Source organism: Pholis gunnellus (assembly GCF_910591455.1).
Source record: "Pholis gunnellus genome assembly, chromosome: 6".
NCBI lineage: Eukaryota > Metazoa > Chordata > Actinopteri > Perciformes > Pholidae > Pholis > Pholis gunnellus.
This window is the reverse complement of record NC_136532.1, coordinates 6,095,991-6,121,540: the sequence shown is the minus strand read 5'-3', so window position 1 is coordinate 6,121,540 and position 25,550 is coordinate 6,095,991. Positions and strand designations below refer to the sequence as shown.

The 25,550-nt window shown below is 43.1% G+C and overlaps 2 protein-coding genes across 2 annotated transcripts; both read right to left on the bottom strand.

The window, feature by feature from the left end:
• Positions 1-3,017: 3,017 nt before the first annotated feature.
• On the bottom strand, positions 3,018-9,927 carry LOC306696941 (uncharacterized protein; the record flags this gene model as incomplete). Its single annotated transcript, XM_079160668.1, has 3 exons — positions 9,841-9,927; positions 7,509-9,153; positions 3,018-4,227 (listed from the first exon to the last, which is right to left on the bottom strand). The coding sequence occupies exons 2-3, from the start codon at positions 9,143-9,145 to the stop codon at positions 3,018-3,020; spliced, it is 2,847 nt and encodes a 948-aa protein (XP_079016794.1). The 5' UTR covers positions 9,146-9,153; positions 9,841-9,927.
• Positions 9,928-10,608: 681 nt separating this feature from the next.
• On the bottom strand, positions 10,609-23,015 carry letm2 (leucine zipper-EF-hand containing transmembrane protein 2). The gene is made up of 11 exons (XM_079161688.1): positions 22,796-23,015; positions 21,944-22,012; positions 20,346-20,931; positions 17,685-17,828; positions 16,526-16,669; positions 15,890-16,093; positions 15,575-15,694; positions 15,143-15,262; positions 14,244-14,342; positions 13,938-14,006; positions 10,609-12,963 (listed from the first exon to the last, which is right to left on the bottom strand). Exons 2-11 carry the CDS (start codon positions 21,988-21,990, stop codon positions 12,907-12,909), a joined length of 1,590 nt encoding a protein of 529 aa, XP_079017814.1. The 5' UTR covers positions 21,991-22,012; positions 22,796-23,015; the 3' UTR covers positions 10,609-12,906.
• Between the last annotated feature and the right edge of the window lie 2,535 nt (positions 23,016-25,550).

Genomic DNA, 25,550 nt, shown 5'->3' with positions numbered 1-25,550 from the left:
GTATTTTCTGCTTAATTCTTGTGAGGCTGCACTGAGTTAAGTCCCTGGAGTTAAATCGGCTCTATGCACAGACTGCTAATACTATCTTTGTTTGAACCTACAAAGAGGTTATGTTGTTGATGTTATTCAACTAGTTGGTTACAGTCAAGGCTACTTTGACATTGAATGCATCCTTTCTTTTTATCCAAAAGGTGATTTTGACTGAACACTCGTGTCATTTATCACATATCATCATATAAAAGATGTTCTTCACGCCACCTTTTTAAAACTAACACAGTAACGTCATTTCACTGACCTACTTTTATCATAAGTCATTTTACTGAAATGTGAAATGTCTTTTAAGTAACAGTACTTTTACTTGAGTATAATATTCTAATACTCGCAACTGGAAACTATGAAATATAGGGACAAATTAAAAAGTCCAGTAATGTCATTTCCAACACTGGATATTATTATATCATATTATAAAATATATCAGTTCCAATAAGCGTGGTATTTGATGAACAAATGGAAACTCTGATGGGGCCTTGAAGTGCTTGCATGACTTGTCTCGGCTTCATGAGCTCACAGCCAATCAGATCACACCATTGCTCCTGTTTGCTGTCCTAAAGCAACATCCAGCCGTGTTCTTTGCACCGCTCACATTCAATAATCACGCTTCACCGCACGCTCAGACCTGAAACACTGAGAGGAGGCGACCCCGTCCTCAGTTAGTCCTTCATTATACGAGACAGACTTGATATGTTTCCTCTGTCTGAGTAGCTTCCCTGCAGTGTTTCTGAAAAAACGAAATTCAGATGAAATCGCCACATTTTGTAAAGTTCCCACACTCAGCCAACTCTGAAAGCCATAGAACAAACGTCTGCAAGTGCACATTAGTAAAGTTAAAGTTTATTTGACAAGAACAAATGCAAAAGGTGTGAGTCAACCCTCAGTATTCAGTAGGAGCTCCAGCAGGACATGGGGCTCCTCACGGTTAAAAGGCTTACAGGGCTTTTTAAAAGCGGCACATCAGCATTTTCAAACACATTCAAAGTTCACAGGACACATGAAACGGCACATTAAAGGTACACTGTGGGGTTTTTATCAGTCAATCTATGAAACCTGTCGGTTGTAATTGCAGTTCAGTGGTTGAAATGTGAATCTCCTGGTTTTAGAGTTGGAAAGTCACTAAATACTTCTACACATTTAAGGTACTTGTACTTCACTTGAGTATTTCCATGTTATGCTAGTTTTCTACTTCTACTCCACTGCATCTCAGAGGCAAATATTGTACTTTTTACTCCACTGCATTTGTTCCTTTTCAGATTACAATCCATCAAAACCTTCCTGTCCAGTGAAAACCACGTCTCTCCACATTTTCAAATAGATTATTTTGTTCTGATAAACTGAAGAGTTAAGCTCCTCTGTGGGTTCAGAAAAGTCTCTGACTTTTTAATCTAAATAGACTATTTGGACAGTGACCCGACAATAATGATCTTATTGAACATGATGCATTGCTCTAGATTAAACTACCAAACAGTTCAAAGTAACATAACGTGAAAGCTAAATCCAACATACACTTTAATGTACCTGAAGTATTAACCCCAAAACATCAGATATAATAGTGAAGCGAGGATTATACACCAACACGGAGGTGGCACTGTTTTTATTGAACTCATAATTCTCATTTAAAATGGGTTTGTAGAGGCATTTTGAATTGGAACTGTTGGTTTTCAATTAAAAACTCCAGAGTGTACCTTTTTATAAATAGTTTTTTTTAAGTAATTAGCTTCTGTGAGAGAGAAAATCACACATCTTGACACGCGGCCTTAACAATTATAAACTCAGCTGATATTGCAAGATAACATTCAGGAGGATTTGGAGATGACTCTCCGGCTCAGGATTAAGTACTTAAGACAGCGGAGGAAGACCGAACAATGGACAGAAAGGACGGAGGAAGCCAGTGTATAAAAAGTATCTGGAAAATATACGACACACTGTACTAAGCAGTACACGAGGAAAACAGTTACATACATACTCAGGAAAAGCGCACTTTGTTTTGCATTGGTTCCAAAGTAATTGTGTTAGTACAACAGCATGCATGCTACTGTCTGTGTTTACATATAATAATAGGTACGGACAGATTCAATAATCAGTCTTTCTGGTTTGACTTTATGTATATCTCAGACCTTTTTTAGTATGATAAAAGTCCATTTATGTTTTAAGCTACAAAGGAATGAGTAGACATGAATCATTACAAATAGTATTGCTCTGAATGTAAAACTCCCCGTTCAAAAGCAGTGATATTTTTTCTGTACTAGTAGAGTAATGGGATATTAGACAGGTTAAAGTCCAGTATCAATTGATAGATTTAGACCACTATTCACTGTTTTCCAATTCTTTAGACTGTCCTCCGACACCAACATCCCTGGAGTTAAAATGATAGTATTTAAGAAGCCAATGTCTGTACACAGATCGTCACCATAACCGTCTGTACCAGCGCCGCAGCTACAAACTAACTGTCTCTGGGTGCTTTTCCCTCCGATGCAAAACAGACCCAGTTTCCTTGAATAAATATAAAAAAGAATTCAATGTTTTTTTCTGATGAACACATCACAAACACAGAGAGATGAGCAGCGGGAGTGCCACTCTTTATTTCTATGGCAAGAGGTGCACACTGTGAGGAGTGTTAAACACTTGTAGTTTGTTGTAATTGAATCTGTCCTGGTGAGAGAGCATGTTTGGATCTATATGGACATTAATGAGCCGGATTTCTCCTCGGTCAGAAAACAGTAAATGGGCCCCTTTGTCTCTCAGAAGAGGAAAACACAAGAGCAATCTGTTCCATCACTGGCTGTCTGGTCGAACCATTTCCACTCCTTTCTTTGAAAACATAGTTCCACGATGAGGCACTATGGATATGGATGTGATGCCTTATGATTAAGAAAAATGTAGAAAATCCACACATGATAAAGAAAGTCCTCTCTCCCCAATCATTTTCCATCCCTTTAATAAGGGCTCCATTACCAAAAGCCTCAGTGGAGCGACATTAGCATGTTGCTATTCAGCAGCATCAGTGTAGTACTGGTGACCACGGCTACAAACCCCAGCCAGCCCGTCTCCGGTCGCTGCACCCCATCGGTCGGCCCCTTCAGGTACCTTTCAGAGTACACCATGTACAGCTCCATGCATCTCCTGGCCTTCACCTGCTCGATCAGAGCCGGGTAGCCGATCTCCACGATGCTGACCGTGTCGTCATCTTCGGCGCTGCTGACATCCTGTGACGCCGGAGGCTCGGGATCGGCTGAAGGCCGATTTAGGGGACGCGGGGGCGAAGGTGCGGAGGTCGAGGAGTTATCTGCTGCAGTGCCGTTGGTCTCCGTTGTGTTGCTGCCTGAGCCGGCGTCTGGACCTGAGGTGACAGCAGTGGTTGTATTTGTGGTAGCAGCAGCCGGGTTGTTGTTGTTTGGCTTTGGGTTCTCCGCCGGCAGAAGGTCGGTCCTCTTCATGCAGGAGTCCATGTAGCTGTCGTAGGTTTGAGGGGGCTGGCTGTACCGGTAGTCTCTGCTGTAGTCGTTTTCATCGGTGGACTTGGCCCCATACCTCCTGTACATGTAGTGGTTGTAGTAATGCTCCTCCTGGGGGTTGTGGAAGCTGAAGGGAGGACGGGGGAACCTCCCTAACCCGTAGCCCAGGGCCATCCCTGCCATAGCCCCTCCAGCTGCTGCCATCACCGCGCCGCGTCCGAACCCTCTGGATCTGTCAGAGGGACGCATGCCCATTGCCTGAACCGAGTGGGAAAAGGGAGAGCCGCCACCAGCACCATGGCCCCCATATCCATAGCTGCCCCCGTATTGAGGGCTCAGGACTTTGTTGTTCGGGTTTTGGTTGATGAATCCACCTCCATGACCACCATGACCACCGTAACCGCCATAGCCGCCATAGCCTCCTCCGTATGGGGAGCCCCGCGCTGGATACTGGTTAGGGTAGCCTCCAGCCGGATTCCCAGGTCTGCCTGACTGCGGAGGGTAGCCTCCCTGATTGGGTTGTCCAGGCTGCTTGGGGTATCCACCCTGAGAGCCCGCATTATTCCTGTTACTGTTGGTGCTGCCTCGGTTGGACGTGGAGGACTTCCTGGAGCCGAAGCCCTTCCCGAAGCCGCCGCCTCCTCTCTTGGCCAGTGACGAATGAAACAACAGGAGCGACAGACACAGCACAGAGAGTGCCTCCAGCTTCATCTTCGCTCTGTGGGGAGAGGAAAAGGGAGAAAACGGTGAGGAAAACATGAGATAATAATTATACTTGGATTTATCAATGGACCCTTAAATAGTCTTATCGTTGAGTTGCACATGTACTGGAAACAACCCCTCTGTATTTTGGCTACCGTTTTGGCCTCGTCTTCTGCTAACTCGAGCCAGTAGAAGCAACACACCACATTATCATGTTCACCTCATTGTCATGACAGCCTCAACATGTTTTTGCCCACCTAGTTCCCCACAGGGAACACAGAGCTGTGGGGCCACAAAATGAGGTTTCGAGGTTGGCTTCAAATAGCTCAGTGCTGTGTTACTGCAGGTGACGAGTATCTCATGTTCGTGAGAAAGATCTCCTTCATACAAATATAGAAAATATAGAAATATGTCTATCGTCAGAGGTTTATTCAATCTTGTTTATATTAGAGAAGCTATCGCTTCAATATATTTATAGGACTATTGTGGGCAATGATGCAAAACTGTAGTCATTTTAGATGAACATGATTTTCATCGGCCTCTCTTGTATCCATCACAATATACTGTGTATCGACATCAAACTATAAGACATGCCGTGAGGATTTTATTATTTTATTTAAACGTCCATCATAATTTCCCAGAGTCCATCACTCCTCTTAATGTCTGACACGTTTGTGAACTGTCCACCAGCTCGTTGGATGATTTCACAGTTTCAAACATGAGCATGGAGTTTAAGAATGGCTCGTGCAGTTTCAGTGTTGTGATGTCAAGCGGTGGCAGCGAGTAAACTCGCGCAGTTTCCATAGCAACGTGAGCACCGGCTGTGGCTGATCTGCTGAATGTTGAAATGTCCTCTCATCTCTCCAGGCTGTGAGTCGTCAAATCACCGCGATAAACGATATTAAATCATTATCAATATAACGAGATCCGTGTCTTGTCCTCGTGAGATTAGGTTTTAATAATCGTGATCAATGAGATGCTCATTAATAACCACGCGATACACGCGTCATTTGGCAGCGTTTTCCTTCTGTAAATCCAATCAGCTGTTAGTTATCGTTCATTTCGACCTTCATCTTTGGGACGTAGAATTTGGTCATTTTCGTGACTGAAAATAACGACTTGTCTCTGGATGTCGGTCGTCTAAACCCGGTGTAGCAGCGACCGGACACAGCGGGACCTCAAGGTGTCGCGGTGATGCATGCTGATGCGACAATAACCAGTCCGCTCCGGAGACCAGCTCCGATCAGAAGCGGCCCAGATCGGGATTATCTATCAGTACCCGCTGTGTTCGGACCAGACCGCGTGTAGACAGAGCATCACTTTCATCTGACCTGTTAATGACGACAATGTCCTTTATTCCGGTACAACATGGCTTCAATAAACTATCGAGTAATTTAGCTACTACGTTTTTTTTTTTACATTACAGACAGAGATGGTCGCGTGAGGTAAACAACAATGTGTATTTCATTCCTCAGAGCAGCATTACACGCAGAAGCTGCAGTGTCTGTAGATAAAGGAGCAGCATTACCGTGATGGTGACCGTGTGGATTGGTCCGTGTTATTGAGCCTCAGCAGCGTCCCGGGTCCTCTCCTCCACTCGAGTGTTGATGTAGCGCGAGCTCACGCTGCTCGAGTTTGGAAACTGGTTAAATCCGTATGACGTCACGTGGCACGAGGGACGTGGTCGCACAATCTCCGCCAATGAACCATCGATATTTCATCACAGAAAAAAATGGATTCAAACAATGTCTTTCATCAATCCTAGATTGTAAGAATAGAAACATAAAACACTTGTATTTATTGATTTAAGATTGCTCTCAGTGTTTTGACTCCCTGGCATTTTATGTTTTTGTTAAATGTTTATAGCACTGCTTGTCAAAATAAAAGGTCATAAAAAACGTAAACAAGCTCGTTTGAACCCGGCTGTGAACAGACTCTGGTGGGGTGTCTGTTCTGAACCGGTTCTGAACGTAGACGGTAGGTTCTGAACTGTCTCGTGCATAGACACAGAAGGTAGGGGCGGGGTTTCACCTGACACATTTCCCAGCATCCTCAAACCTGTGATGATGGCGATTACATTCGGAAAATCACCACACGGAAATTAGTAGTATGGAGCAAAACGTGGTGGTAAAATGTAATCAATTTGGCAAATTACGTTCAAATTAACTACATTTACTGTACTTAATTACAACTATGAAGTACTTTACATGCACATTTAATCCACTTATCCTGTACATTTCAGGACGCTTTGAACTCCACTACCTTAATGTGAAAGCTAAGCCGTGCAGATTGATATAAAACATTTTAAAATGTGATGCAAGGCATTACAGAACAAGATAGTGCAAGATTCAGATTAAACATTAAACTGCTGCTTGCATGTTATTGTACAAAAACAAGCCAATATACCTGAAAGGGAACATATAATGTGTGTTTTACTTGAGGTAAAAAGTGATGATAATACCTCTGTACTTTCATGCAGGACGTGTACACGGGACATACTTATTTACTGTGGTATTGTGGTATTGTGGCATTGACATATTTATAGACATAAAAGATGTAAATGCTTCATGCTTAAATTAGCGATGACCCTCAGAAAAGGAAAACCCCAGAGTCTCATTACACACATGCAGGTTTCATTCATCTTTAATGTACTCTGTAAAAGGAGACCCACTGACACGATGCAGACTAAAGCTTTTATCCACTTGCTGTTCAACTCAGAAGCTCTCAGCTGCTGGTTAGCAGCATTGTGTTTTCGTCTTAAAAGCAGAGTGCAAAGAATTTCAATAGAGGTAGCTGAGCTCGTAATGGTTGCTTCAGGTGCCAGAATACAGCTGACGCCAACTGCTGGAAGTACAACATTCAAAACTCTAATAATTAACGTATTCTGTGAAGCCATAACCACCAGTTTCTATAAAATAAAAATCAGTCATGACATTAAAAAAACTCTTTATTCAGTTAATAATTCAGACCAACAAAGCCCATAGTTATGTGGTTATGGTGTCTTTCTTGCTGTTATAATGCTACATTCTCATATGAATATATATTTTTACTACTCTTATAAGAAACACATGCAGGACAAAAGCAATACTTTCACAGATAAATTAAACTAAATTAACAGGATTTGACTTTCATTTGTACATCGGATGTCATTAGTAAATCAGAGGTATTTGAGAGCATTTTACTCTTTAATTAATTAAATATATATATATTAATATATCTTTAACACATTCTTTATTGTACACCTCATTTCCAAACACACTCCATCACTTTAACTCTTAATGAAGGACTCAGCTCAGCAGCATTATGTTGCTATTCAGCAGCATCAGTGTAGAACTGGTGATCACAGCTATTAGACCTCCCAAACCCGTCTTCAGTCCCTGCACCCCACCGGTGGGGCTGGGCTTCGTCGCTTTCTTCAGGTACCTGTCAGAGTACACCATGTACAGCTCCACACATCTCCTGGCCTTCACCTGCTCGATCAGTGCCGGGTAGCCGATCTCCATGATGCTGACTGTGTCACCCTCATCATCATCATCAGTAGCAGTTTGTCTGAGAACCCGTGAAGCTGGAGGCACAGGGTCGGCTTTAGACTCATTTAGAGGGCGCGGAGTCGAAGGTGTGGAGGTCGAGGAGTTTTCTGCTGCAGTGCCGTTGCTCTTTGTTGTGTTGCTGCCGATGCCAGCGTCTGGGGCAGCGGAAGTAGTTGTGTTAGTTACAGGAGTACCTGTAGTTGTGGTGGTTGTAATTGTAGTTGTGGTAGCAGCAGCCGGGTTGTTGTTGTTTGGCTTTGGGTTCTCCGCCGGCAGAAGGTCGGTCCTCTTCATGCAGGAGTCCATGTAGCTATCGTAGGTTTGAGGGGGCTGGCTGTACCGGTAGTCTCTGCTAAAGTCGTTGGCATCGGTGGACTTGGCCCCATACCTCCTGTACATGTAGTGGTTGTAGTAATACTCCTCCTGGGGGTTGTGGAAGCTGAAGGGAGGACGGGGGAACCTCCCTAACCCGTAGCCCAGGGCCATCCCTGCCACAGCCCCTCCAGCTGCTGCCATCACCGCACCGCGTCCGAACCCTCTGGATTTGTCAGAGGGACGCATGCCCATTGCCTGAACCGAGTGGGAAAAGGGAGAGCCGCCACCAGCACCGTGGCCCCCATATCCATAGCTGCCCCCGTAGTGAGGGCTCAGGACTTTGTTGTTCGGGTTGTAGTTCATGTGTCCACCTGGATAACCTCCATAACCACCATATCCGCCCTGACCACCATAACTGCCGTAACCTCCTCCGTATGGGGAGCCCTGTGCTGGATAACCTCCAGCTGGGAATCCTGGTCTGACTCCTTGATTAGGGTAACCTCCTTGATTAGGGTAGCTTCCTTGATTAGGGTAACCTCCCTGATTAGGGTAGCTTCCTTGATTAGGGTAACCCCCTTGATTGGGGTAGCTTCCTTGATTAGGGTAACCCACTGGTCGGCCTGGTTGCTGAGGGTAGTTTCCTTGATTAGGGTAACCTCCTTGATTAGGGTAGCTTCCTTGATTAGGGTAGCTTCCTTGATTAGGGTAACCTCCTTGATTGGGGTAGCTTCCTTGATTAGGGTAACCCACTGGTCGGCCTGGTTGCTGAGGGTAGTTTCCTTGATTAGGGTAACCTCCTTGATTAGGGTAGCTTCCTTGATTAGGGTAGCTTCCTTGATTAGGGTAACCTCCTTGATTGGGGTAGCTTCCTTGATTAGGGTAACCCACTGGTCGGCCTGGTTGCTGAGGCTGGCCTCCCTGGTTGAACTGTTCAGGTTGTTTAGGTTGTTTGAGGGTTCCACCCTTGGACTTCGTGTCCAGATGTGTTTTGGGGGTCTTCTTAAAGAGATTTATTTTCTTGGCCAACGAAACATTCGTATGACCCAAAAGAAGGGAAAGACACAACAGATGTGCTACAGTCAGCTTCATCTTCTGAGCTGCAGAGAGGATCCATGGAAGGACACATAAAGAGAACAAGAGGTAGAGAAAATAGAAGGAGAAGATAGATTGTACTATTTCAAATGTAAGAAGTCTTCCTGTTGAGCACACAGCATATTATCTACATTAAAATAGAATACATTACCACATCACATGGCAACGTTTCTCTTTGGAGAGGATATATTGACCTAAATCATGTTCACCACACTCCATTTCATTATTTACACTTACATTAACAACCTTGAAGTGTTTTTGCAGTGTGACTTATTCCACAGCAGGTGTTTTCTGGCTTTTTCCGTCGTTGTATCACAAACGTAACAAGAACAGCAAGTCAATGTTTGCATTAGAGGACTAAAGGGTTGTCGTGTATCAGGTGACTAGCAGCGCCGGGTTTTTAGTGTATTTCATTTGATGTTCATGGTCGCTGAACACATTGTATTATTGCGCACCACTTCTTTGTGCACCTGTTAGCTTGTTGTCCTTTTAGGTAGTTAAACATGAAGCAACATGACGTGAGCTGCCAGCCTTAAAATAGCACAGGGAGGCGGCTAAGAGTTGCTCTTTACACGCTTGTTTTTAATGATATAATGTTGTTTTCTAGAAAACACCAGCTGTGGAAAAAGTTACGAGACAACTTTTAACTGAAAAACTGCATATTCTTGACAACGTGGACACATAATACTGACCTTGTCACGTCAGTGTCCACTCCACCGACGTCTCTCTCTCTTTAAGAGACGGTGCCTCCCGAACTTTCTATACGACCCCCCTCCTCCTCCTCCTCCTCTTCCTCCTCCTCCTCATTCTTCTTCTCGTTACTTAGTGTTATGTGTGTCAAAGTCGGACATATTTGAGTTTTGGGGGTAAAAGTAACGAGATTGAGAGTTGTATTTCCTAACTTTTCATATTCCGTGGGATTTGAACGCAGCACAGGTGATGGTGTGAGTTAAAGGGTCATTTCACACTTGAGATGTCTGTCTGGCTCTGAAATGTCTCGTTCCAACTTTTATTCCAATACAATAGAGGTGAATATTTGTTTATTATTATTTTTCATTCGTTTATTAAATCAATAGCAAAAAAAACATAACTGTAAATGAGTTACAGTGTGTGGTTAATTTCTGCCTGTTGTCCCTGGCCACATGTTAAAAAAGCACCCCAAAATGACACGACACATCTTATAACATGAAAGTATTTCTTACAACATAATAGACAGTGGTGGTATGTAACTAAGTCGGCTACATTAACTGAAGTCACTGCACTTTCAGTATTTACATTTTATGATACATTATATTTTGATTTATAGATGTTATAGACTCCTGTGACTGCAGCCGTAGACTTGGATTATTGTGCAGATAGTGCCACCTGCTGGCCAGGATAAGAAATACATTTAGAAATCCTCACGTGAGTCTTTCGCTGAACACAGGTAACCACGTGACCTTAACATGTGGCCAAAAAAACATTAACAAAATCATTAAGCAGGTCTAGCAAAGCAATAAACTATATGTGGAGTTTACAGTGGTTACCTAGTGATAACCCAAATAAATTGGACTTCATCTGTATTGTCAACAAAGAGAGATAGGACACTGTCTGCAAAGGGTTTAATGATTTTAATTGTGTGAATTTGTTTTTTCCATCACACACGCACTCATTTGCCCCCATTTGCCCCGGTCAAGTGATGCATACAATCAATGCAGGGTAAGATGGAACTGGACAGCAGTGCATTTTTTTAAACTAAAAGAAACAATCCTTAAAGACAGAGGACACATCCTGATGGCATTGATGTACCAAGTGAGACGGCAGTAGGTTTCCACACAGGCGTTGTGTTGTTAACACAATATCATTAAAAAGAGGTGACACAGGGAAGATCATCTAGGATGAGATTTAGTATCTGTGGATGAACGTAATCGTGGATGCAGAATAATTCATTCTCTTCAACAACTGGGACAGAAATTTACACTTTTTTTTTTCTTCAGTTTCAGGGTCTCAGAGGCACAGCAGAAATGTCGCAGGAGGCGGTACCACTCATCATCGTCAGAAACTCCCAAAACAGTCTGAGCAGCAGAACATCAACATGACACATCCAGGCAGGCCTTGTGTTTGAACAGTACCGACCCCTTTGTTTACAAAAATAAATGTTAATGTTTTATGACTCTGCTCACTTTTTGTTGTAATATGGCAGCAGATTACAAACCAGATATGATAAAGCAACTGTTGTGATTCATTTAATTTATATTGTGCAGAGCTGATTGAAAAGGTGATTGCTTTTTCATCAGTATCAACACAGTTGATAAGGAAATTAAAAATTTTGATCAAATATGGGAGGAAAAAAGGAGACATTCCACTAAAAGGAAAACGTTTAACTGGGCGCTTTAAACACACAAAAGTCACAAAAACTGACAATGGTGCAATATAGAAACTCTGATGAAAAATGCAAACACAATCACCCTTAAACCATAGGCACATATGTAAAAACCAATAATATAAATCTTCATGAGCAATCTTTTATTTGTTTAAAAAATATCCTTTCACTTGTTGCATCCGCTTGTGGGATGTGTCGATGGATAAATAGCAAAGAGGAAATAAGTGTGTGGAGACAGAAAGTTACTCCAACAATGTCAAAATGTATAAAGAGGGATGGGAAATGTTAAGCACTGTCAAACACACACAACCCTGTATTTATGCAGCACACGACAATGTGGTAAACCTTCCGATTACAGCGGTCAGGGTCTTATAATGCAGTCGGATAGCTGGGAGAATCAGTGTCTTCTGGAGCCACAACGCCAAATAAAACATGTATCTCAGTTGTGGCTTGAGGATTTAAGCTGCTCCCCCATATTAATAATATCTCTCTATGGACAACATCAAGTATTTTTTCTTTTCAGTTTAAAGAAATCTTAGTATCATAGTGTTAAAACTCAATACATGTACTGTATTTGCAAATAAAATCACTTTTTCTTTTTATACAGATTGTCCGTTTAGTGGTTTACCAGTGGAGGCGGTCTGCACGTTACCACGGTCACCTCTGGCTTTTAGGAGTGACCTCTCTCTTTAATAATACACCAGTCTTCATTTGTTAAATGCAGCAGCAAGCAGCTACGCTGGGGGGGGGGGGGGGGGGGGGGCAGCTACTGAACCAAAAAGTTCAGCAACATATCTCAAAAAAAAAAAAAAGATGAAAACCCAAAGATGAGCAAAATAGGTATCCAGATAAAAACAAAAGTAAAACTGCTGAGAGAGATGAGCGTTTGCCTTTGCACAGCAAAATGTACAGAGCCGCTGCCGCTGCGATGCAAGACGGAGACGCAAATATACAGGATATTTACAAATGTACAGGAGGAGGAGACCGTCTAGACTGTGAGGGGACTCTCCCGTCAGACAGACTGTTGACCCGGCTCTGCCGTGGGGCGTCAATTCCAGGACGTCGGGTCCAAAGTTATTGCGCCATTCAATGGTCTGCCTGTCCGGTGAGGCGTCGGGCTGGTTCGTCCAGCTCTGAACGGAGACCGACGGAGAACGGAGTGCACAAATGTGAACGCAAGAGGGTTTGACGGTGCGACGACAAACCTGCGGGGACAACAGGGGAGAGGCAGCAGACCTTCCTGTGGGTGTGGACAGAGAGAGGGACGAGCAGAGGACAGGACTCCTAGATGTCATTTGACCACCGTGTCCCTGTCACACCCCCCCCCCCCCCCCTCCGCCCTGAGGACACAGAGCTGAGTCACTCCTCTCTCCAGTCCAGAGTCTCCCGCTCCACTTTACACACCGTTGGCACTCATCTTGCTCTTCTGGGACACCTCTGTTGCTGCTTTAGCCTGCGGAAGAGGTCGCAGAGGTCAGTACAACTGTAATACTCCGTTTTCCCCGCATTAATAACATTAAATCGGATTAGTCTTTTTTAATGTGTACAGCATTCAGCCGTTAGGTGACAGGAATCATGGGATATAGGACGTGACAACGGTCCCCAGCCAGACATGATCCGTGGTCCTCACATGGTCACATGGTCAGCGTCTCAGACAGCTGAGATACTAGGACTTTCCATGCAGTACTGATTATTACACTTCACTGATCTATAATGACATTCTGAAGCACAGCCTCAATAACAAGATGAGTACAGTCAACAGCAGGTGAATAGAATTACAAAACTATGAGTTTGTGCTCCGCTGACAGAGCTCAGTGCCTACATTCCTCTCTAAATGAACATGAAAGCAAACCTGCAGGTCTAATCAGCAGTTACCTTGACAGAAACTGAAATTATGCTTCAGCGTCCTTAAAATGTGATTTATTTGATCAATGTTAGAATAGGGAAATAATAGTTTAGGAATGTGTTAACAGATGGTTAAATGGTACAGACATTTAAACAGCACTTGTGTGAACCCAGTAGTGTTAAAACAGAGACAGAAAAGTGTCAGATCGAGTGTGAGAAAGAGAGACGTAGTGTCTCTTTAAGTGACTGGTTGGTTTAAAAAAAGAATCTGTTAAGAGTGTGCGTGGCAGCTCTATATTTATCAGCTATTTTTAAACATCCCACAGATTAACTTTAGAGCTTTTTTTTGTATTTGTGATTCTGTCAAACCTCCCGTCATTACTTCTATACATCTAAACTGAACAGATTCCCGAACAAGTCTCTACTGTATTCAAGCACTTTCTAGAAGTGTAGAGATTTAGCATGTCATGTGAGAAAGATCAGAGCCAGGAGGAACTAACTGGATTATGAAACCCCGTGTTGCATAACGTCTCATACTGGTTTCTGTGGATTCCACAGGTCCAAGCAACAACGGGTGCTCACCTGAAGGACTTCAGCAGGAGTCAGAGGTTTGTCCGACACAATCGGAGCCTTGTCTCTCATCTCCTCCACCTACGACAGACGGATGAAAAAAAACATTTATAAGATGAGGGTTACTGCAGGATTTTAAGGTTCTTCAGTATGAGCGTCTTGGTATGTGAAAATATCCCAGGACTGGACGATCGTGAGATGCAGTACCACAAGTACACCTATTGTGTTAACAGAAATCTATTCTGCAGCGATGACCTGATTTCCTCTCTGTCATCAATACAGCTGATGTTATCTGACGCCGCTGTGTGTTTTACTGACCGCTCTGTCTTTGATGATGAGAGCAGGGTCCGCCAACATGTCCGTGCTGACTGAGGTCGTGTTTGCTCCTGTGTTCTCCGCTGGAGGGGGAGTGGATTTCTGCAGAAAACAACAACAAACAGCTGATAAGACGAAAACATCGCACAAGTAACTGCATGCTCTGGGTTATTGTTCGACCCGTGTTAAAGTCCTTTAAGTAGGAGATGTCTGGTGTCCAGCAGTTCAACATTTGCATATTCACTGTTGGTGAGACAAAGTAGTTTGAAGACTCCTCTTCTGGGTCGAGGAAGTTGAGATGGCCGTTTAACCGTGCTTTTAAATATTTCACTAGTGTAGTGCAGAGTTTGGAGCTGCTGAAGAGTGCAGAGTTTGGTTCTAACGTTAGTAAATCAAGCAGCGAAGGTTAACTACAAAGGCCCGCTGCGTACGGACGACATGCGCCACACAGTCTGCAGAGCCCTGAAGCCGCTGCTCGCTTGTTTATTCAAAATGTATTCATATTGTGTCGCAAGATACAAATTGCACCAAAGTCATCCCTGCACTCCCTTTGGGTCCCCAGCAATACACCCACCACGTGTGAAGTAGATCGGACGAACACTTCTTGAGATATACAAAGGACATACACACATACAGACAGAAAATGTCTAAATAGATAGACTTTAGATTTGATAGACTAAACAATTATCAATGAATATGATTGTTAGTTGCAGCCCAGGCACCAGAAACACAAAGAGTTATGAAACACCTGGTGCTTTCCATAAGCAGAGCAAACACTGAACGGTACCAAACGTCAGTGAGCTGCACGCTAGCGATTTACCAGCATGAATGTTAAGCTTTCTCTAATCTGTACATTCAAGTGAACACGTAATAAGATGTGAAGTAGGTCGTGCAGGCCGAACCTCTAGCTTGGGAACAGGCGGGATGACTGGAGGTTTTGGTTTGACGTCCGTCAGGTACATGGCTCTGGAGAGCAGCAGCAGCGACGGAGGAACGTTCTCCTTCAGGTGCAGGTCCAGCCACTAGATGAGAGGAACATTTATTATTTAGGGAACAAATGACAAAACATAGAAAGCGTCATATTTCATCATTAAGTCAGTTCTGCATGAACCAAAAAACACTATTTGCACTTATTTTTGTTGTTGTTGATTGATTCGTGCTATGCTTTGCTAACATTGTACGTGCTCTATCCACGCTCAAAATAGCGTCATAAATACGGCAGCCACGTTATCGTTCATACACATACATCCCCCGGGTATGTTAATCTGGGGAAATCATACAATTGTAAAACCATCAACAAACTAAAGCTACAAACCTAGCGCTGCTTTGCTCACCTGCTGCATCTGCTGATGGAGCTGCTCGGTGGTGAGACCCAGAGACCTCATCCCTCGACTGCGGCACGCGGCCTGTAATTCTGACACACTCATAGCTGCCACACCCTCCGCTGCAATCATCTGTGAAGAGACGGAGAGGGAAGTCCATCACACAAGCTTGGGAAAAAGTTACACACTAAGAGGGACTGGAAGAACTCAATCTGAAACTTTCCAGTGGTTTTACCGAAAGAAAATGTCTTTATTCGCTAAGATATAAAAGTAAACGGTCCCTTAAAACCGTAAAAAAACCCGCCACGTCCCGGTCCTCTATCTCACCTCATCGTCTGACTTGATGGTTCGGAGTTGCATCATCAGCTGGAAACGCAGCAAGTTGTTTGTGCCGATGGGCTGCAGCTCCAGCAGTTTACACAGAGCCACCAGCTGGGGACGCTCCAGGTGCTCCAGCGTCAGCTCGTCCTCGAACAGCTTCGAAAACCGGACGATGTCCTTCGTGGTGGGCTGCTCGCCTGTGCCCCGGACCTGGCGAGGACACACACAGAGTCACTGGGGGGCGAAACCAGGCGGAGCAAATACTGTCCAGACAAGCTGTGTCAGCAGTTTCAGAACACGTTCACTGGACAATTACAGCATGTCATGGAACGCACTATGTTATTAACACTACATTCAAAACTGTGGGAGACGCTCTGCTCCATTACTTTCGAAGCACGGCTGCGTCCGCAAACCGGCAATCAAATGAGATTTTTTAAAAAAGGGGAAAAGATGGATTCAAGCCAACGTCAAGCTCTTGCTGCGCAGTTGAATCATATAGTTCATTGTAGTTAAATACCGCTAAACGAGCAGCGTTAAAAAGAAAACAGGCTCCTCCCATCAAGGGGTCTTGACGTGAGCCGTGTATGGCCGGGCTGCCACTGATGCACAAGATGTTGACGCTATCGTTATCTTGCAGTTTACCTTCTGAACGTATGTGGAGAAGCGCTGCGTCTCGTCTTCCGTTTGAGCTTTGGCTTTATTCCGTCGAGCCATCTCAGCGATGGTCTCTTGGAGGAACTTGGCCAGCTCCAGCTTCGCCGCCAGACCTTTCTTCTGCTTCTCCTCCTGCATGAAGGAGGGAGAGGCAGGTTAGTTTGAACCAAATTATAACTTCATATACAGCTGTAGATTGATCGTCACGGACTGTTTTCTCCGCTTCAGAACACTGTGTTGATTACAGGTTCTCTACAGTTAAACATCACAGAAAGCTTTTCACTGAGGTAGCTGGATTAATAAAAGATGCAGCCATTGGCTCGAGTACAAAAAGCGGACTTTACAAACTATTTTGAATACAGGTTGCCTGTTCAGGTCTTTATTTCTTTGCTTATTTCCTGATAATGTTTTCCAGATTATTATTATTAACCCTGCTTTCAAAAGCACCCTGTTTTCTCTTGTGCTAAAAGAGCGATGTTGCTCCTAATAAGAATAAGAATAGAGAGGCTGGTGCCCCAAAAAGGATTTTTACAATTCATGAAAGGGTATTTATCTATCTGTAACTGTTTGAACTGTTACACCATTTGCACCTAGTACAGTGTAGATACAAAAAAACTACACAAATCATAGTATTGTACTTACACCAACATAGTTTTGACTCTGTCATAGCTCATACGTTTGTCTCTCAGAACTCCCGTTTTGTGCCGTTTATTGTTTTGATGTTCAGTCACATTTTTAAAGGCCGGACACGTCTGCACCGTCCAGGAGCACGAGAGCATTTCAGTGAATCACTGAACCGTGCTCCAGAACCACCAGAGAGGACAGGCCACGTACAGACACCTGCTGCTTTCCTTTTACAGGAGAGGAGAAGCTAACAAAGGGAATGTGGTATCCTTATAGTTACAGGAACAATAGCTTTTTACAAAAGGATACAGAACACATGTATGTTACAGCTCCTCAAGTAAAGGAAGATTAGATAAAGTCTGCTGCCTGAGTTACCTGAGGCTCTTAGTTCAGCAGACATATCCGAGCAGTTATATAATTACAATGAACCCTTTGGCGAGGTCATGCAGGCAGCAGGGTGTGGGTGTGTGTGTGTGTGTGTGTGTGTGTATGTGTGGGTGTGTGTGTGTACATGAACACATGCCTTTTTGGACTCTGTCTCGAAGGTGGAGGGCAACATCTCTGGGAAGAGTTTGAGGAAGACGGGAAGGAGGAACTCCATGAAAGGGACGATGATGAACACCGTGAAGGGCACCAGGCGGAACAGGTCAGCGCAGGTCCGCAACAGCTGGAAACACAAGAGACAGAAAAGGAGGTCAGCGAAGGGGAAATGTGGACGGCGGCATGGGCGTCGCCGCGACGCAGTCGTCTTCGAGTTGTGCATGTGAGATCCATTACACGTGCGTCTTTAAATAGCAGAAATATAGTTTTACCACGGTGCACAACTTGGGACCCTGAGGGTGCATGTGTTGTCTTAGGGTTAGGAGATCGTTTCTATTTTCACGTCGTCCCATCGTGGTTACTCGAGATCGGCAATAGGAGATCCGATTGCCAGAGGGCGGCGAGATCAGGGGGGGAGGGGGGGGGGGGGACTTAGTGCCAAAGAGCTTATATTTAAAACATTTCTACTGTGCAAATATTATGTTAACAATAACATTCTTAGTCCTCGTCGTATATTTATTTTCAATACATTTCCAAAGCATTTTGTTTTTTTTATTGATATTATTGATGTTGGAATTTAATTGAGATTAAAGACTTTGAATAATCATCGTGCGCGTGTTTCTGCATCTGGCGTCGCTTTGAAATAATCAAACCTTTAAGCTTTTTTTTAATAAACATTTACAAAAGATTGTGAACATTTTATTTAAAATATTCAAATGTTAAAGAAAATGTATTGAGTAGCTATATCTCCTCTATTCAAACAACGCCATCTACCAGAGTCTTCTCTACATGGAGCTCGTCTGACATGTGCATAGACTTAAGTTCAGGGAAGAGCTCCTAATATGAAGACAGAACGTCTCAGCAGAGACCATTCCAGCAGGTATTAACAATTCTTGTTCCGGTTTGTTGAACACAACAGAGACCGGCTCAGCTGACCACGTCATGTGATCCGCTGCTTCACAGCAGTACCTGCAGCTGACCGATAACTGCTGACATTTGAACTGCTCAGCGTTGTGATCCAGTAAACGGCACGGATTAAAAACACAGCCATCACTTTTCATAACTGATCGTCTGACTAGCTGATCACAGATATGATCAGTAGGAGCGTGTGAGTCGACCAATAAGTGACAAGAAGCAGCAAAGATGTTTCAGGAATTTAAAACAGAAATGTCTCCGTTATATAGTTTGTCCACCAAAGAGCACCGATACTGTTAAGTGTCCCGCTCAGTACACATCTTTGAATTTGAATTAAAAAAAAAAGAATAAATTGCATTGATGTAAAACAATGAATACTGACAGATATCAGATGATTTAGACTCTCAAAATATTAATATCTGCCTGAAAAGTTCAGTAATGGTTGAGTTTTAATAAACACATCTATATTGGATATATTCCAGCAAAGCTTTCCTCTGCAGGGAGGCTCTTAGTTATAAACAGCATTAGTATTTTGTTATTGTTGTATAAGAAGAGTGCCTTCCTGTCGTGTCCGGCTCCATTACCAGAGATAGTTATTAAAGATGTGAGAAAAAATATCAATTCAGACTGAGCATCAGTAGAAGATCAATATTAAAGATCTCCGATTGGGCTCAGGAGCAAACCACAGTGACTAAGGCTACAACTGACAATAACTTTATTAGTCGTTTGATTTATGAAATGTGAAAAAGAGGGAAAACACCAATCGGTCCAAAACCAAACAATATTCAGTTTACTCTAAGATAAGACAAAGCACAGGGGCAAATCTGACACTGATTTTCTACATTTATGTTAAAAAAAACACTTAATAACTGATAGAATTATTTGCAGACGAACTTTCTGCCATCAAATATCGTATTGATGCGTTTAGCTTCGATCTAATGTGAATGTGAAGTTAAGGTAAAATACTGCAGACAGTGAAAATGATTCAACGTCATGTATTTGTGCAGCACACAGCTCAACCCCACATATCACAAAGCAAATAGTCTGCAACACAGTTCTTAACAAAACACAGCAGACTGTACAGACCAGCACTACAGCTGAATGTCTCAGATTAAACCTATTTCAGGATTATTAAGGAGTTGTCATAGTGTATTTGAAGTATTGTGACTTAAAATACACCGTCACAACTCTTGTGAATGATTATTTACAGGAATGTCTGTCGCACCGCTGCACCACACGGCTGCATACCTGCTGTTCCTCACGCGAGGTTACGACTTCGGGAACACGCTGTACATACACATTACTGCTTGACATGCGAAGGTGTGATACATTCAACTGAACCCTGAGGCCATAAAATATACTTCTCGCTGATAACAACTCAGAGGAAGAACCGGAACGACTACTCCTGGAGTCTTTTGGTCAAGATAAAAAAAAAAAAAGACACCAGAGGATTGTAAAGGAAACAAGACAGACAGTGCTGCTGTGACCAGAGGGCAACAGAGGAGGATCCGTGCAGGAGGCTGGGCCAAGACAAAGAACAACTAAGAAACTTGGGAAACAGGTGTGGGAAGTCTGAATTATAATATCTCAGAAGCCCAAAGATCTCCATGAGTTTAATTACATTCAGGTGCATTACCAAAGGAGGTTTAATGGTGTACCGTTTATTAACTGATGACACTTTTGAGTGAAGCATCATGCGTTTGTGATGAGTCGATGAAGCTTCTCTTACCCGTCTCCTCTCCCTGCGTGTGAGCAGTTGTCCGTGCAGCAGCCTCCACACCATCCTGCCCGCGATCTTGATGTCGATGCCGAGCAACCGGAAGCCGTTGTAGTAGTGCTTCAACTCATCCACAATCTTCTGATACAGAGACTTTTTCACGACTGCCCTCTCCTGCACTGGAGGGACGGCGGCTGTTGTGGCGGTGCTGGCGGTGCTGGCGGACGCCGGCGTGGCTGCCGACGTGGCTGCCGACGTGGCTGCCGACGTGGCTGCCGACGTGGCTGCCGACGTGGCTGCCGACGGAGGCTGGGACTTTTTAGCTTCCGGCGAAGCATCCTGGGTAGCGGCTGGTGAAGTTTTATTGTCCTCCTGCTTTATTTCTTGGAGCCAAACGCCCGAGCTGTGCAGAGAGCGAGCGAGCAGGGCCGGGTTGTGGCCGCGGCCGATGGCGTGGCCTCGGTAACAGTGGGGGGAGCCGTAGCGGGAGTGCCTGAGTGTGAGCGGGGACGAGACCTGACGAGGAGGGTCTACGTGGAGATAGGCTTTGGAAGACAGAGAGGAGCAGCTGTTCCTCTTGGATAACAAATAGGATCCCCTGTTGACCACAACAAGAGAGACTGGTTAGTTATTGCATAATATTATGCATTTTAAAAAGCAAAGAAAGAATACGATGGAGCTCAAACATGTATTTAAAATACACAACTACAATTTGGAAAATGTATTAATTCAGATAATAGAGCTGCAACAATTAGTCGATGACAAATACTTAAATTGGGGTATATTTTAATAGTTAATTTCAGTCTTTTTTTTCCCACCCTGGCTACGTCTCTTGGAGATTTCCTACCACCTATAGATCAGTGGAATAGTGTGAAATGCAAACAAACCAGGGAGCCATTTATAGCGAACGGCTCCACAGCACTACTACAAAAACGTCAAAAACTCCACATGGAACCTTTGATGGGACGCAAATGTGTCCAAAGGTTGAGCAATATGGATAGAAATCTTCTATCATGTATCTAAAAACAGATAAAATACCCACATAGGAATGGCTGATCAAATAACTGTAACTTAAATAATGTTGATGCCACGTGGCCTTATCGATCTAGAGATATTAAAAGCAGAGCTACCTTAGCATACGTGGTATGGTTAAGTTGACAAATTGGTAGATCTTCTCATGCTATATATTGCCATGTGGCCAAACCCTGATGTACAACTGAGTTACATTGTGTACCAATCTGATAACTAAAGTTGCAGGGGTGTCATGACAAGTTAGGGTAGTGACAGTGACACAAAGCTGGCCTATCAGCTGCCAGTTTGTGATCTTGCATCATCAGTGGAAGCCACAGCAGTGGTGTGTTTACCTCATGTGTGTCATGAGAGACACTGAATAGGCTTCTCTGCAGCAGCCAGTAGGTAAACAAAGACAGCTTGTGACTCTCCTTAGACACAACAGAGAGCGTAAGAGCTCCTAGATACTGTTGAACTTAGTGAAGAGAACCAGTTCTGCGTTTTGTAAATCAATTAGTAACTCAGCCTGCTTTGCATTGCTAGAATTCGTGTTTTACTAACTTACAGAATGTAAATGTAGCCACGTGCTGCTTACTTACCGTGATCTTGTGACTGCAAGGAGCACCTGGTGACTAAAGACTGCCATTTCAGGGGCAGATTACAGTACTCTGTTGAAGCACACAGGAGACAGACAGACAGACAGACAGACAGAGAGTAATGTTAGGTGTCTGGTTGCAACTCACTGCAGCAACAGGCAAACATTGAAAAATACAACAAGCATAACACGAGCAACATATGCCAGATCACACACAAACACACACACACCTGCCACAGGGAACACATGACAGCTATTGTGCGGTGCAAGCGAGCTAACTATGAATGAAATAATATGACCGAGCTAACATTAGCATGAGCGCAACCGGACAGCAGGTTAGCTCAATATTATGTAACAGCAACACTGGTCGCTGCTTAGCTGACAGATATCAACCCGGTCACTGTAACATCCAACAGATTAATCCACTGTTAAAATCCACCAATACTCTTAATGGATCATATATATTTGGAAATAACCTCACACGAGTTACACGGACCGTGCTTACTGTCTAACGTCAGTGTGAGTGTTGCAGCGTCTGTTGTGCTAAATGGACGTAACGTTTACATAATGCTAAACTCTGGAGGAAATCCTCAATCATTTGATAATTGACCACTAATGTTAGCTAAGGTGACTGGTGTACAACCCAAATATCTAAAAATAAATACAAAATAAAGAGTATTACTCTCGAAACCTTTGACAGTTGCCGGTACGGTAAGATTCACATTAGCATCGTGCTGGCAGATTCAACCATTAACGCTAGCTAGGACACCTCGGCTATCCTAGCTCGTTAGCTTGCTGCTGGCTAAGCTAACGTTAGCTACTGAAATGGTAGTCGGCGGATGACGAGCTCACTAACCTCCAGCGTCAATGACGGAGCTATGGCTGCCGCTGCTGACTGGGCGTTGTAAGGCTTCTCGGTGAGACGTGAATAAGAATAATCCATCCACAAAAATCGGTCGAGGTAAACGGGAGTGACGAAAGTAACGGCTGATGAGCTGATAAACCCATTTACGGTGGGTTTACACTTCTAAATTCGTCGTGTTTCGGCTGCTCGTCGTCCCCTCGTCATGTGCAGCCTTCCCAGGCAGCTGCACTGAAAGGTCACACTGTACATGCGTGAATGTTGTGTGCGGTCCCACCGAAGATCGTCTATATTGTTGAAGGATGAATTACTCTCTGGTTAAAAATAAGAACGTCCCCGTTGTTATTTCGCCTCAGAGCATCTTGAAATCGGAATATATCATTGGAAAATCAATCAGAAATATTATAAATAATACCTTTAAGCTTGACAGAATTGTAATTCACATAATTTTCCTCCTCTTATGGCAAAATGCTTGAGTTGGAAAGGACAAACCTCTATTGATTGTGGTTTAAATGTGGTTGTTGTAGCTTTACAAGTCCTGAAATAAGAACAGATGCGTATATAAAGTGACATAAATAAATACTCTGAGGTACATAAACTAGAATAAAATGAAAATAGAGACTACACTACAGCATTTGGAGACAAAGCGAGTGGTGCTGATAAAGTGACAGTGGTGTGATTAATATTAACAGGGTCAACAAGTCTATGAAATCAGTGTCTGTATGAATATAAAAGAAAATAGTGAGTCAATGTAACATACTGTTGCATAATATGGTACATTATGATATAGTATGGGTAGAGAACTAGTATATAGTGTAGTAACATAGTAGTATAGTATACCATAATACATAGTATTGTACAACAACATAGCATAGTATAACAACATAATATGATATGTAGTGTAGTACAGCAATAATATAATATCAAATACCACATGGAATACAATACCAAGAGAGACATAAATGATATAATTTAGCTTATGACAGATGTCCTGTACTTACATTTAAACCAGACCAAATACATTTTAAGCAAAAAAGTGAGCCATGCTGAATCATGCTTCATTTTACACCCATGTTATAATGTCTAGTTTTAGAAGTTGTTCACAATATTTTGAGATGTTAAGTCGTCCTGTAGACTGGCTTTGCAAGAGAGGCAACTGCTCTTCAGCTTTGAGACCCTGTATAATAATAACCATTAGCTTAATATATATTAATAAATACACACCAGTTTCACCTGTGTTTGTGTTTTCTCATCTCATCAAAAGTCCTATTTGACCCCCATACGAAACCCTTAGTTGCTCCCATTACACGTGCTGTTTGTAAGCTCCCTTCTGAGTCTTTTTGCCCCTTGTCCCAAACTTTACTTAATGCAGTTCATCTTTACAAAGATAACACGTCAGGAATCTAATTTAGTCTACAGATATAATCGATGTCACCTGCAGTTTACACTTTAGCCAGACTTCCTCTGGTTTTGAAATGCTTTTTGCTGTGAGAAAAGTTTGTTGAGCATCGCTCAAATGTAAATCACCCTCTTCAAACAGCGACCGTTCGGCCCAGTACTTTTTGAAAATCTGTTTTTATTAGGCCAAATATCAAGATAAATTGACATGTCATTCGTATGGGTAAGTGAGTTTGAGATGGGCTTTAATGTGCAGTCATGGTCCGACATAAAAGGAGGATGCAACAGAAAAGGTTGAAATCCTCAGAATAAACACGTATGTGGGTTTTGAGTTAATTTTAATCTAAGTAGTACAATCATATATCAAGCTATAGTAGAACTGCTTTCTGTTTATATTGTCCAACAGGTTTCCGTGGTGCCAATAATCTGTGGACTACACACCATTTGTGGTGCAGGATTTAGAGGCAAAGTGAGAGGTCTTTCATGTCCCGCTCCTCTCAGCTACAGATCAGGAGAGGAGGCGTATAAAAGCCAATCAGACTCGACTGGACGTTGGTGCAAACGTAATTACGGGATCTGCATCACGTTGTGGTCAGCATGAAATAAAAAGAATCAAAACAAATATTTTAATATTTTATGTGAATTATGTGACAGTATTGAACTATATATTTTAAACAGTTTCGATTTTTTTTCTTTCTTTTTTTACACTATCCCCTCCTAAAAAGACTCCTCCTTTCATTTCAGTGTGTGTGTGTGTGTGTGTGTGACTTATATTACATTTGCTCCTCTACCTCCTTTTTTTTACTGGCCCACATTCTTTCCTATGAAAGCAGATGCCTTCAGAAGTAAACTACACATCCCGGAGTGCTCCTCATAACCCCGTCGGGTCCGGATCTGTGGGATTTTGGCGCTGAGCTGCAGGAGAAACCGACCACTAGGCCTGGACTAAAAAAAGAAAAAGAACCTGGGTGCTATTGTTGAACCAGAGGAAGAGGGAGCTAGAGATTATTATTAATAAGAAGACTACAGGAGGGCGACGAGAACTGAACACACATCTGTCTGCAGCAGTGTTTCTACTAAAGGCTCCAGTCCCTACATTGAAGAAGAGCCCAGCTTTGGGATTGGGCAGAGACCAGATAGCGTAACACCCCCTCCTCCTCTCTGTGGAGAATTGCGTTAAATCGAGAAAGGAAAAGGCCTGAGCTTTATCTATATAACAGGACATTTTTTTGATTTTTTTTCTCCTTATATATTATACGAGGAACCGTTGCTGGCTGGTGTATGTGTTTAGAATGGGACACGCTGAAGGTATTGATATTTTTCTAATATATATATATATATATTTCCCTGC